Raw genomic sequence first — 15176 nt, forward strand, 5'->3', positions numbered from 1 at the left:
TGGCATTACTTTGAATTCCTCATGGGGTGACAAAAACTACACACTATAACTTTAAAGGAAACACAAAAATAGACAGCTGAAAAAATTTAATGTATTTACCTATTATACAAGGTAGGTGACTTAACAAAATGAATTAGGTGTTGACAAACAATTCTCACCCTTAAACATTTACAATTGCATGCCAAGTAGGCAAAATGAAGATGAGGTGAGATCATTTTGTCTGTTGTTGTTTGCCAGGTGAACGTTGAAATGATGTCATCTTTTACAAAGACGTTAATGTTAAAGATGTTAGGTTAATATGTTTTTTTATCATAGTCTATTAATGTGATGTGATTAGGTGATGTTACTCTAATTTAACGTAACAATATTCGGTGTTTGTTGAAATAGTTTTAGAGAGGTGTTGATTCAACTTTGTGATCATTTTGGAGGATGTTGTTTGTGGTGCTGTAGAACACTATTGCTATGTACAGAGAGGTGTTATGTTATTTAACTTACCCTCAGTCATTGACAAAATATTGGAAACACTTATACAAACTTTATAATCTTCATCAAGTTAGGATTGATGACAGGACTGTTGAATCACACTGCATTCGTTTCCGCTAGGTGTACCTAATAAACTGAGACATGTCTTCAAACACAATGAAGACAGAAACATTGCAGATTGTGACAGAAACACTCATACATAAGCCAAGGACATGAATTAAATGTAAATGGAAATACTTTTATTTCACTATTACACAATAACAAGCTTGGGGGGAAAATTACAAAAAAGAGAAATTAAACAAAATGCTACAATGCACCACATAATATAGACAATTCATAAATGTGGCAACAGAACCTTATGCTAACTGCTTTTACTCTATCTAAGATATCATAACTGAGAATTTAGAAATCAGCAAAAATGTTTGGACATCAAGCACAGTCATGCCAGTAATATTAATATGTTACAGATTGATGTAGCGATGATTCGGAGTGGGAAACGGTGATCCTTAAAGGTTCACTCTTAAGTGGTGAGACAGAACAAAGAGAGTGGGTTTAAGGAAACTGTAGTCCGTCATCTGTTTGGTATGATATAGGTTTGCATTTGGTATAAAGAGGAGTTAAGGAGGCAGACGTGGGTCACACAGTATTTGAACAACGTTAATGCTCGACGTGCATGAGGTACCAGTTGGCTGGGGTTTACCATATAGAACATACAATAAGAGCTACCAATCTACAGAAAGTACCTGAAGGTTACCTTTGAGCAATTGGCTGTATGGACAATGTGACATTGTATGAATTATCCTGATTAGTAAACCCCATCCATCTGGTTTAGCAGGCAGAAACAAATCATAACAAAGACTATCTGACCCACGTCTCTGAGGAGGACAGTGAGGAGACATAGGGGTGGTGTTACTTTTTTTTTTACATGGAGAACACTGTACAGGTGCCTTCAGATCTGCCGCGACTAAAGGCACATGGGGTCCACTGAGCAACAGGTGTGTCCATTCTGGAGAGGAGAAGAGAGAGAAGGCAAAGAAACACGAGTGGATTATCGTCACACTTCAAACTCTTCTTCAAAAAGTCTTTTTGAAGCTCAACAGTTCATATTTTCAGGTGCCGGCGATGCTGCAGGATACAGATTCAGTTTGGCATTTAGAATTCCTCTGTGTCATTTTGGCAGCAACTGATCCAAGGTGAAGGTATTCCACTGAGAATACAAATGTGTATGGTCTCAGAATCATTTTGCTTTAAACTAGGGGGACTGATCAACTCCCTGGATCTCTAAAGGTTTGCAGGCACAGCCCTGTCTGTGCGAAATCCCCAAACTGACCAAAAGAACTCTGTAAAACTGACTGTACTGAAAGCAGCACTGTTTAAAAATATTAATTCCATATTCCGGCATTTATATACAATGTGAAGGCCTAGATGCACACGTTTTGAAGTATACCATTTTTTAATCGGCAAACACGCCCCAAAGTATTTTGGCGTGTCAAACTGCTTTGACGCCCCTACTCTTTGGTTCTGTGTTGGACCGTCAAATGAGGACCCAGAGACCAAAGCTGTTTTTTCTACAGCTGCAGTACCTGTTTGGAGAGAGCTTAAAGAAGAAGAAAAATGAGAAGGCTTTTTCCCCCAGAACACAATATTTTTTAAAGAAACAAATTATTAATTATAAATTATAAAAAAAAATTATATATCCATATTGAGCCTTATTTTGGATGCGGGCCAAACATTTCTTGACAAGCAGCTGCTGGCTTTACCAATGTTCTACTGCCAAACAAATGACGAAAGCAGCAGCAAGCACCCAACAGTTGCCCTCCTGTCTTATGTAACGTTATATAACATTAATGGGGCAATCTATAAAGCATACAAACTTGTGCCTGCCTAGTGCCTAAATACAAACAACAACCTTTTACCAAAAGACTGTTGTGTGCCGTAGGAGCATCAATTGCCGTGCACCAATTATTGCTTTCAGTGCATTTACATTGACTTTGACATTATTTTAAAAGTTCACAGAAATACTTTAAATATTTAAATTTGTCGGTTTAAACTGACTTTTTCTGCAAGATTTGTTTTCATTGTCAGGCAAGCAGAGAGATCATGTAGAAATCCTAGAAACTCAGGCAAGGGAGATCTTTGTGTCCCTAAATTCCTAAAGCTGACGCAAAACAAGTACTGCTCACAACTGTTTAGGATATTTGCCTACAAAGTTCACTTACCTAGTGATTGTTCTGTGCCACAAAAACTTGTGGAGAGCAGCTTTCTCAATCTGATTTACTCAAACCAATTATGTTTGTCAATTATAGAATATCTAAGACTCTATACATTGTAAGTGCAGCGTGTGTAAACATGTCTGCTTGTGAACACCGGGCAGAGCAGGCTGGGATTCCCTGCTGTAGGTAAGCCAGACGCCAGAGGTTGAGAGGCTGAGATGTTTTCTGAGTACGGGTTTTTCTTATTCCAAGACTTCAGTTAATTTGTATTAAAAAAATAGTTCAACATGTTGGGAAATACACTTGTTGTTTTCTTACTGAAAAACTGAAAGATTCTAATATCTGTGGATTAAATATGAAGCCACAGCTGACTATCTTAGCTTAGCATTATACTGCAAAAAGGAGTTTGTCGTCATGCTGTTATGCAAATCCACAGTCAAGAAATCGTTTGGCACAAATCGCAACTGGTCATTTTTGTACATTTCAGTTTTTTAGACGGACATAATGAGATATAACCATTGGGTGTAAATATTAATGGACAACGAATGCGGTTTGGCATAGTGCTGCAAATGCGGAAGTGCCTTAAACCTGCATTCTATCTGAATTGTGGCAGAGGGCGACACGTGTGGTTTCAAAAGGAGGTCGGTTTCTGTAGAAGTCTATACGAAAGTAACCCACTTGTCACTTGATTTATTACCTTAGTAAACTTTTTCATACTGGGTTTATGATCTCAATCGCTAGCTTTATGTCTTTTGCAACACAGAATGATGTTCACTTTTTCAATGATGGTCTCGTTGATTTTAAAATCGTTTAGGGCATGACTATGACGTGTTTGCCAGTGAAAGTGTGTAACATAACGTAGAGTGTAAGGGCTCCTCCCTCACTCCTCCGTCTCGTCTAAAATCGTCACATCTGCAACCAGGATGGCTGCACCCGTAACGGCAAACTCAACGACTCCTAGCAGATCTCCACAAACCAATGGGTGACGTCACACATGCGCTGTCCATTAATATACAGTCTATGGGTTTAACGTGTTAAGTAAGGTTTAGAGGTGCCAGCAAGCAGATTTTGTACAGAGCCGGGCAAGCTGTTTCCAGTCATTATGCTAATTTAAGCTAAACGTCGTTCTGATGAAAATTAATATTTAGCAGACAGATATAGAAGTATCAATCTTCTTAATTCATCGTCTGCAAGAGAGAGAGTAAAAAAATAAACTGTTAAAGATAAGTGATAGAGTAAACTTGTTAATACATTGCCTATAACTTGGTCCCTAATAATATCATACACTGTGTGTATTTCGGTTTACGTAATAGATTAAGAGTTACTCATTTCATTAACCTCCTTCTTCATTTGTGGCCATTTTCTATTAGCCAACTGGTCTTTAAATTTTGGTAAAATGTGTCTTTCTTATGTGCCAAAGGTTTGTCTCTGGATCCGAATCAGCACCAACAGCTGCATCAACACCTACAGGCACATTTACCACCACGTGTAATAAATACAGTCATGAGCTGATGAGAAGATGCACAAATTGCCTCAACAATACACAGTCTGGGCCACAGTGTACTCTTCTTTTTCTGACAAAGCACAGAAGGTTCTCAATTTCCAAACCACTTTTCTTTGGTGTCTTGTCTGCCACTGAAGTAGACACACTGTAATTTGCTGTTTGGAGGCTGCAGGCGGGGCTGGCATCTTACCTTGCACTGGCACAGGGTGCACTCTGTGCCATGTTTAATCCAGGAGGAGCCACTGAAGCGTGAGATGTTGTGCTCGTCCATGCACGTCTTGGTGATGTCGTTGCGGATAGTGTCGGCCTGGCAGGGGTCGGTGACACAGCGGGGACAGCACTCGCCCTCAGGCACCACGGTAAACTCACAGTCCACGGGCGGGCATGGCAGAGGCCAGCAGTCCACCTGCCCCTGCTGTAAAGGCAGGGAGAGAACATTTGAGATAGATTGACAGACAGAGAAGAAAGAAAATAATCTGTGCAAACGCGCTGTTGCATTTTCCAGCCCTAAACAAGTGTATTCATGCAAATACACACATTTCTCCTGACGCTGTGTATTTGCATGCCAGAGGGAGCTTCTTTACTTGATGAGGAAAAGAAAAAAGTTAAGGTGCTGAGAAAATATAGATGAGCAGAGCAATCTTCCAACACAGTCAGCAATTTTTTTTCTCCAATTTATAAAAGTAAATGCTCCAGCTTTTTAATTGACTTGTTTTAGTCCCCCTCTCTCATTGTTGTTCCCATATTAATCTCCCAGCGAACTTTCGGCACAGAGAGCCTTATTAGATTCCTGCTGCTGCCATTTTCTATTGGCCTGAGAAAACGGGTCATATATGTTGGCCACTTTACACATCCAAACTACTGTACACTACATCACTCTGGCCTGACCCACTTCTGCTCACACTGCCATCCATGAACGTTTCTGCTTCACACCTACTCTGGAAATGAAATATGGGCTGTAAATGTTTAAGCACACACATAGACACTAAAGGCATCCACACACATTAAGTTACAACTGGCACGATGCAAGTGTCCCACTGGGGATATTTAATATCAGTGAAAATCATCTGGCTCAGCATTTTGGGAATGTTATAGTAAATTAGGCTGGCTGTAAAGCAGAGGCTCACGCAGTGTTAATGCCCACTGCCTGCCTCCATGTAGTGTGTAAATATTTAAAGTGGGAAATCCCCCCGAGTGGCACTCTTTGCTCATAGCCAGAGGGAGGGATTGAATGTAGCCTCAGGTATCCATCCCACACTGCAAAAAGGGACACTGTCATCTTTGTCTGTTTATGCAGATGTGGCCTATGATCCAAGGGAGAAAGAGATTTGCTATACAATCAGCTTTTATTTGCCTTTCACATAAAGCCTTGTGCCATAGAAACTTGATCAACCTAAACCTGAAGCCGGTCTTTTTTAATTTCTTTGTGATATTTCAGAATGTTTAAATTTGCATCTGGCAATGCATTCAGTGGTCATGGTATCTCACTGTAATTTAATCATTTTGCTTTTGCATAGACAGATGTAAGGATAACACTGCATGTAACAAAATGCTTCCAGGAGATTAAAACTAGTGACATTTCTACTTGCCTGGAAATCAGCCGGCAGTAATCACGCTCTCCGTTTTATTCGTCTCGACCTGAAGCCTAACCTATGGCAAAGGAATTTGCTTCTTTGATCTCCTGGTGATTTAACAAGATAGCAAATCACATCATCAAGTGGCCCATGTGTTCACATTCTGCAAAGGCCACATTCTTGATTTCAAATGATTGCACGGTAGAGAAGGATTCACATGGGAATGGGTCTTGGGAGAATGAGTCGCCCATCTGGCTGCTGTCACTGTGTATTTAAGGCCCCTGCTGAGCCTGGACAGCCATGGCTCTGCTAAGTGTAGCAGAATTCAAGGTTCATTTCACGTCCCTGTCACGCTACTAGGGCCCCGTACGGTATCGCTCAGCAGCCTTCTCTCCCGCCCTTTCAAGTGCTGTTCTTTATACTATATGGCTGGTGGTGTATGTTCCTGTCCATCTAAAATTGAGTGTTTTCTTCTTACTGTTTGTTTGCACGGATGTATTAAAGCATGAACATTATCATTGTCGTGGTGACAGGTGTGACTACATTTTCAAACATGGAGTGTGTGTATGTGTCTGTGTGTGTGTGCGTGTGTGTGTGTGCTACAATATGTACATACTCATGTTTGAATACTGTATGTGTGTGGTTGTATGCTCTGCTGCCGAGACTGGCATGCCTGCATTCTCAGAATGCATTTGTATCTGTTTCTGTCAACATATATAAGTGCCTACAGTGAGCACTGCCTCAGCGAGAGCGAAGCGGTGCAAACCCATTTTCACCCGACTGTGCATCCCAGCTGCCTCTCAGCTGAGCAGTGATTTTCAAGCTCTTCTATAATGGCTCGCTGTAAGAAATCTAAAAAGCAACCCTCAGGTCCGGGCATTACAATGGCGGGCGGAGGGAGGGAGGAAATGGCATTGCTGTTGCTACTCCGACCATAAATCTGTCAGTCTGGAGCCAACTTATATCAGCTACACGTTTGGCTGATCTTTAAAAGCAACAAAAGGAAGGGTAAAAAGAAAAAAAGGAGTTGTAAAGTGCTTGTCTGAGATCCACACAGTGATGATGATTTGTGAGTCACTGAACAGAAGGAGTGACACTGGTGTGGGTGTGTGGTAGAACTGAGGGTGGGTGAAACAAGATAGTGAGGTAGAATGTAAAGGATGACATTTGCATTTATTATGCATTTGGCTGTGTGGTGAGGGGGCATCACAGGTAGAAGGATTTACAGTTTTTGCTCAGCTTTATTGAGAAACACTTGCTTCCCCGTTGTTTAAACAGCAGCACTGTGTAAACCTTGGAAAAGGTCGACTCGCCAGAAGAAGTGAGCGCAAAAACATTAGTGCATAAGTCTTACTCTGAAAGATTTATAAGACAAACACAATGTTTTTTTTTTTTTTTTTATGAGAAATAGGACTGCATGTACAGAAGAGGACACTCAACACCACAAAACAAACATGCTGCAAATACTCATCAATCAACACAACCTTCTCAAAGCACACACAGATGATACACAGTGTTACAACTCTCACTCTCCAGGCACACACATTTTCTACTGTTCTCTTAACCTTGGAAGTAATAAAAAAAATGTATAATTCCATCACAGCAGACAACAGTGCAGAGGGTCCTTTGAATTCTTTAAAATACTCCTTTTCTTCTGCCATGAGTGGAAAAGCAATCTTCATTTTCTCCTTTCTGCAACCTTCCTATTCACCTCCTAATCAGTCCTCGTCTCTTGCCACAAAACATCTCTTCTTGACTTTCTTTACATAGCACCTCTCTCATTTGTGAGCATTTCCATGGAGACTGGAGTATCTATTCCGTTTCTCGTGTGGCATAAAAGCATGGACTAAACTCCTGCGATTTAAGTTTTATAAACATGCTGCGGTTTATATTTCCAGCCCTACTCACCAGGCACTGGCACTGCTGGCAGTTTTCCACCCATGTGTCCCCGCTGCCGTAGGTCAGCACGCCGTTCTGGTGCAGACACTGGCTGCTCAGTCGAGGGTCGCACTCGGGGCAGCAGAACAGATCGGCGTTGGGGTTGTCACAGTCGCAAACCATCCTGCGGCACATCACTTGGCCAGCCTGAGCAGAGAGCACAAACATATAACACATGAGCACACATAGTACATGCATGCAAAGACAAGGCCAGTTGTGTGATGGGATCATTAAACACGTATGTTGATAATATCCAATCACTTTACTTATTTATCACTTTATCTTTGCAGCACGATTTTAACAAACACAAGATTTCCAAAGTGCTGCACAAAAAGATAATACAGAATAAATAGATAACACAATAAAAGCACAATAAAAAGATGATGTCCCAAATATGAAGATAAAAGCAAAACAAAATAAAATAAAAAATAAAAGAATAAAATAAATAGAAAAAATAAATATTGTCTTAAATGCTGTGAAGCCTTGCAACTGATTTGAAGCTGTATTTTATGGCTATTCAGTCTCAGCTTGTACTTTGGGAAAGACACACTGGAGTGAAACGTATTTCATGAATACTGAGACTCAATGGTTCTTTAGGAGTTCCTGTTCATCGGTTTGGTGCTAGAAGAAGTGCTACTCGGCTGTCTAGTTGTCTCAGTGATTTAAGTTGCCTTCCACGTAAAAGAACTGCCGTGGGTTTGAATTCAGTTCATTTCCTTGGTCACATATTTCTCACATACTTCCCACTACATACATCTGGCGCTGTCACTTTAATGTGGAACTGTCTGAGCCATAAAGGACTAACATAAAGTAACGATAGTTCCAGACACGTGAAAATGATTAGTCGATTAATCAAGTAGTGGACTGACAGAAAATGTATTGGTAACTTTTTTTAAATTAATTAATAGTTTACCTAATTGTCTAAGTATAAATGCCCACAAATCTTTGGTTCTTGCTTTTCAATAATAAACAAATGATATCAATCAAAAACTTTAAAAAAAATACCACCAAAATAAGAATATTAAATGGGTGTACATAAATATATCCACACACGCACAAACACACACCCCTAGAGACTTCAGCGACTTAAAGATAAATATAATCCTATAATTTGTTTTCAGCTATTTTTATGCCTTTATTAGTTCATCAAAAGAAGAGATGACAGTAAATGAGAGGAGAGAGATGGGTAATGATATGAGACGTTGCTCTTCATAGTTGCTGCCTTAACCTCTAGGCTCCCAGTCTTAGGATTCTTATTTGCAATGTTAATTATGATGATGTTATTATTGTTTAATTCTGATCTTGTGACATACTTTGTTTTATCTTTATGTTGTTAGTCTGTTATAGTTTTTTATATCAAAATGAATATTAATGAACACTAAAATGTATTAAATGCATGAAGGATAAAAATGACATTTAAACCTGAAGCTTCTTCAACGCCCAAATAATAATTTCTGGTCTGCATAGATTTTCTTTATTTTTCACCTCATTTAGGATTCTGGGCCACCTAGTCCATTCTGGGATACCTGGAGTTTCCACCAATTGAATAAAAATTTAATTTTAAATGTAATTTTTGATATGTTTAAGAGATTAGCTTCCCCACTGACAGATGCATTCATGCGGTAAACCCCACCCATCTGGTGCAATAAGAACTATTTGCATGTTGCAAGACCTCAGTCTAAGCACATCCCAGTCGTGTCTTCTCTGTGATTTTTGACCTTGGTTTCCCCCATCAGTTAGTCACAGATCTCCCTCTAATATCCAGCTGTGTCCGTCTCACTCCAAAACAATAACATGTTTACTCCTCTGCTTCTTCTATCCCTCAATACAATTCATTTTGACAGGCAGCTTTTCAATCTCTCAAATCAATTAATATGACTCATTTAATTAAGAAGCCATTTCTGGCCTGGTCCTTTGTAATCAAATGAATAATTTGCTGCTTCATCATTCACTACCGAAACTAATCCACTATAATCACCTTCCACTATTGCGAGACACATGGTATTAGGTTGAGTGAAACACTGAAATGCAAAGTATGACTGGTCCGTGACCTGATAATCTTTGAGAGAAAATGTGTTTAGGATGATCAAATGAGTTTTACGGACAAAGTGTTCCCAGATGCCTTGTCACCGATGTGTCAGAAATCACTCAAAGCAACTACATCAGAAGCCTGAGTCACTCTGGTAGACCTTTAAAATTACTACATTTAGCTACTTTGTTTTAATGAAATTACTCATTACAAGAGCATCACGGTAATTGTCAACAGCACTGTCACATCAGGGTTTATGGTACCAGTGTTTCCATCGGCAGTCAGCACTCACTTTAAGTCCCTTTCCATAGCTACACAAGTCCTTGTTTCTTTAACAAGTGGAGAGGTGATTTGCACAGGGTCTTTCATTTTAAGCAGAAGTTAATCTTTCGGAAATTAAGGACGTCACCAGATATTTTTCTACTTAACAAAATCAATGTAAGACAAGCAAGTACACATAAAAGACATACATTGCAGAAAGGTTTCAATAGAAGTTTTATGTAAGTTCCGAGCTGAGTTTTTGATGTATGACAAGCCCTATCTTCATTTCTCATTATGTAACTTAAACTTGCAATAACTGTTTGTTTTTTTGGGGGCTATTTGGGAGCAGCAGAAATATGCTGTAAACACAACACTGACATTATATTACCTTTATCAACTTGTGTCATGTTTCTGGTGATCTGTTGAAGTCCAATATTCAGCCTCATTTGAGCTCTGTGTTGGTGTCCAACAACTCTTAATAGAAATATCTGCTCTTTAGCTGTTAAGTGCCACAGTGACCGCAAAGTTGGCAATATTTCACTCTGGGTTCATCACTACAAGTGACCCCTTATACCTCCCACCAGCAACTCATCAACCATTGTTTAATTAGAGAAATATACTACACGAAACAAGAATGCACCACAACAATTCACTTAGCTGTCATATGCAGTGGGGCTCGATAGTTTGGGCACCCCAGGTAAAAAGTTGTATTATTGTGCATAAAGAAGCCAAGAAAAGATGGAAACATCTCTGAAAGGCATCAAATGACAGATCAGACATTCGTATAATATGTCACAAAAAGTTAAATTTAATTACATCAGTTACACTTTCAAAATAACATAATTCAAAAAAATGACGTCTTCAAAGGTTTGGGCACCCTGCAGAGTTAATACCTTGTACTGCCCCCTTTGGCAAGTATCACAGCTTGGAAACACTTCTTGTAGCCGGACAAGAGTCTTTCAATTCTTGTTTGAGTTATCTTTGCCGAGTCTTCCTTCCAAAAGTCTTCCAGTTCTTTGAGATTTCTGAGCTGTCTGTCACACACTGCTCTTTTAAGGTCTATCCATTGATTTTCAACTATGTTGAGGTCAGGAGATTGTGAAGGCCATGGCAAAACCTTCAGTTTATGCCTCTTGATGTAATCCACCGTAGATTTTGAGGTGTGTTTAGGATCATTATCCATTTGTAGAAGCCATCCTCTCTTTAACTTCAGCTTTTTCACAGATGGCATCAAGTCAGCGTCCAAAATTTGCTGAAATTGTATTGAATTCATTTTTCCTTCTACTCGTGAGATGTTCCCTGTGCCACTGGCTGCACTACAACCCCACAGCATGATTGAGCCACCCCCATGCTCAACAATTGGACAGAGGTTCTTTTCATTAAATTCTGTGCTCTTTCTTCCCCAAACATACCTTTGCTCATTCTGGCCAAAAAGTTCTATTTTAACCGGTCCACAGAACTTGTTTCCACAATGCATCAGGCTTGTCTATGTGTTCATTTGCAAACTTCAAACGCTGATTTTTGTGGTGGGGACGTAGAAGAGGTTTTCTTCTGATGACTCTACCGTGAAGACCGTATTTATACAAGTATCTCTTTATAGTGGAATGGTGTAGCACAGCTCAAGTGTGCTACACCATTGTGAGAACAATCCAGGACACTGTCAGGTCTTAGCTTTCCAAAGGGGGCGGTGCATGCTATAAACTCTGCAGGGTGCCCAAACTTTTGCAGATGCTATTTTCTTGTTTTCTGTTATTTTGAAAGTGTAAATGATGGAAATAAAATCTAACCTTTTGTAACATATTATACAAATGTCTAATCTGTCATTTGAAGACCTTTTGGAGATTTTTCCATCTTTTCTCAGCTTCTTTATACACATTAATACACATTTTTACCAGGGGTGCCCAAACTTTTGAGCCCATTGTATGTTGATGCCACTGGGTCCTAATACTATTGTCCCAAAGGTGACATGACATTGGCCCTTAATAGACCCTCACGTCATCTCTTATAAAAAAATAAAAAATAAAACAATTGCATTATTGCACCACTGTGATTTTATAAAAATGTTTTATATTATATGCAATATTCACTGACTGGTTCAAGGGGAGCAGTATGGTAATGTGACAAAACAAAGTGAAATTTGTTGCTGATTGGCACTGTGTGAGACATCATCATGGAAAGGGAAGAACAGGTTTACAGTTGCTTTGTTAGTTTTTGTTTAGTGGACACTTGAGTGGAGATAGAATAAACAAAGAGCAGATAATTCAATCATAGACCAGTTGGGTACACATGCAGTAACAAAGAGAGGGAACATCATAACTCAACTATTTATGGCAATGGGTATATTTCCTCTGTTTTAATCTGTCTCTGCATCTTTTGTATCTTATCCATCCTTCCATTTGTTTATCCATGTCTCTCTTTTTGTTTCACTCAATCTATCTACCTCTGCTTTGGCTCTTCTCTGTCTATCTCTTCTCTCTATGTGTTCCTTACCTGGCAGGAGCACACAGAGCACCTATCGCTGTCCAGCACCCAGATCTGCCCACTGTGCTTGACCTTGTTGTCATGGATACAGTCGCCGCTGCAGTTGTGCCCGTGAGGGCACCGGCAGTCGTAGCCTCCATCCAGGTTGAAGCACACAGTGTCATTGGCACAGGTGTTCCTCCCTGTCTTGCATTCATTAATATCTGCAGGGAGCACAAAAAAGATGATATCATACATATGCTCAGTGCCTAACCCTAACAGTTTATGAATGGCTTGTGGAAATGGGATTTTTTTTAATTACAAGCCCCATTTTATTTGCTTTAGCAACATGGTGACAAGGTAAAGGAGCGTGTTCTGTCACAGATTGGTTTCAAAGTATGTAATGTAATGAATATGTAGTAATGAGCACCTACATCTTTGTCCTCTAGAGCAAGACAAAGACCTGCTTTCTGCACCTGTAAGCTGCAGCTCATATGAAGCTGTAAATTGTAGCAATACAACATTTTTCAGATCTCAGAGAAACATACAGTACACTACTGTAATGTGACCCAGAAACCTACTTTTGCCGAAATAATAACTTTCCTTTGTGAAGTCCGGACAGGTTTGGTTTATTGAGAGTGCCTTTAATTTGCTTTTTCCCCCTGCCTCTCCCAACTCAAACTGACAGCCAAGATGGGGTCAACGAGTTGAGCAGCACTAGCACTATTGTTACAGGCAATGCTTCAATGTTGCTGTAGATTGAGGGTTTCCATTTTGACAGCTGACACTTCTCTTGACAGGCTGTATCAGAGAGAATGTTCCAGAAAATGAGCAGGCTGCAAAAAGCAAGCTGACGTTCTGGGAGGAAAACACACTGATAATGACATACCTTTCCAATCACACCATTACTTACAACTTCACAACGACACATCTTATAAAACAAAAGCTAAGTTTCTCATGGTGAATGGCTCACATATTTAAACAAAGTTCTGCTTTAAATGAAAAAGCATTATTTTAAGGGCTTTCTTCTTGAACGTCTCAATCATGAAGCTAGAAATCAAAATGAGATGTAAAAGGGGGACATTCTGTGGTGGTGATGGCGCAGTGGATATTACACATGCCTTTGGTCTGGGAGATCCTGGTTTTTATTCCCACTGCGATACATCAACCAATGTGTTTCTGAGCAACCAATGCGTCCCTAGTTGCTCCAGAGGTGTGCAACCTCTGATATAAAGCAATTGTAAGTCACTTAGGACAAAAGCGTCAGCTGATTGTAATGTAATGAAAATGAATGGGGAGTTATCCGTTAATGGTGCATTAAAGCAATAAATTAATAAAATTATATTTTGTAACAATAGAAAACTAAATACTTTCTTCATGAAATGAAATATTCAAGAAATCCAAATAGTTTTTTTTGTGTTCACATTTTTTTTTTATGTTCAGAAAACATAACATTCATGAACAGTTACAATAGCACACAAAAAATACCACATTGTTTTGCGTTCACAAGGGAAATTTGTGTTCTATCCAAATGTGACTTAACCACATTGCAATCCTAAAATCAGAAAAAAATTTACGTTTTCCCCATTATTGTTTTAATTTTTCGTAAAGAAAGCAATGGCAGACCACTAACCTACACATGATTCCCCACTGGCGGAAAACAAGCCGTTGTCATGGTAGCCATCACGACACTCACAGTGGTACCAGCCGGGCAAGTTGACACAAGTGGATTTACTATCACACTCAACAAAGCCGTCCGAACACTCATCAATATCTGAATAGGAGAGAAGAGAAGGAACAATTACACATCCATATACACTATCACTATCATGTTGGCTTCAAAATATGCTCTTTGCAGTGAATGGACTATTGAGCTCCATTCTTGCCTGGTAGGCATTTTTAACATTGACTGATTCATAATTGATAAAACGTGTCTAGAGTTTGAGGGAAACTAGTCCGTAGGCTTTATAGATCAAGCATAGTTGCATGGCCAGAGAAGGACATCTGCATCAATAAAATATAGCAGGGAATGGATGAGTCTAATATAACAAGTCTATTCTCAGAAGCCAGAGATTTAACAGGCTTCATTTTGAAACTAGTACAAATCACACACACTAGAATCCTCCAACATATGCAGGCAAACAGATAAATTCCGAGGTGTGTGGAAACTTTTATTGAATGTGAACTTCACTCGAATCTTGAACTGCTTGGACATCAGGGGTTTCTATGATGTGATGTGCAAAGAAGCTCTGCAAAGGGCTTTAACACAACTTCTAACACATCCTTTGGGTGATTGTCAATAGCTGGAGCAGATGTTTGGTTTCACAGAGCTCCACTAAGAAATATCCTTGACTTTGCCTCCTCCTTCAGCTCTTGTCTTTAATGAAATACTTTTATTATGTGCTGACGTAATAAAAGTATTGACGGTCTCATCTCTGTATTTTTGTTTTTTGCTCCCATTTTTTTTTTCTATTCAGCTCTTTTCAAGTGTTTCCTTGTTTCTCTTTTTGACTCTCTCTCTACTCATTTCTGTTTACAACAGGCATACATTTAACCCTTTAATTTCAACAAGTGACCCTGCAACGTTCCTGCAAACATCAACCAAGAACAAATCCAATACAATTTTTAACAATGAGCATGAGCATTATACACACAGAGACAGATCACACTGATATTTTAGCTAACATTTAATTAAACTAAGGGCCAGGCCCACA

The 15176-nt window shown here is 39.4% G+C and overlaps 1 protein-coding gene across 1 annotated transcript in view; it reads right to left on the minus strand.

Moving 5' to 3' along the window:
• Nucleotides 1–700: 700 nt before the first annotated feature.
• Nucleotides 701–15176, minus strand: part of nell2a (neural EGFL like 2a) — an 80991-nt gene continuing 66515 nt past the window's right edge. Inside the window, exons 16-20 of the mRNA XM_034879688.1 lie at nucleotides 14096–14236; nucleotides 12493–12686; nucleotides 7683–7859; nucleotides 4391–4615; nucleotides 701–1489 (exon numbers count right to left, since the gene is read on the minus strand). Coding sequence (XP_034735579.1) covers nucleotides 1448–1489; nucleotides 4391–4615; nucleotides 7683–7859; nucleotides 12493–12686; nucleotides 14096–14236 — 779 coding nt within the window. The 3' untranslated portion in view covers nucleotides 701–1447. The remainder of the gene's footprint in view (nucleotides 1490–4390; nucleotides 4616–7682; nucleotides 7860–12492; nucleotides 12687–14095; nucleotides 14237–15176) is intronic.

The sequence above is a fragment of the Etheostoma cragini genome, chromosome 8 (genome assembly GCF_013103735.1).
Source record: "Etheostoma cragini isolate CJK2018 chromosome 8, CSU_Ecrag_1.0, whole genome shotgun sequence".
Taxonomy (NCBI): Eukaryota; Metazoa; Chordata; class Actinopteri; order Perciformes; family Percidae; genus Etheostoma; species Etheostoma cragini.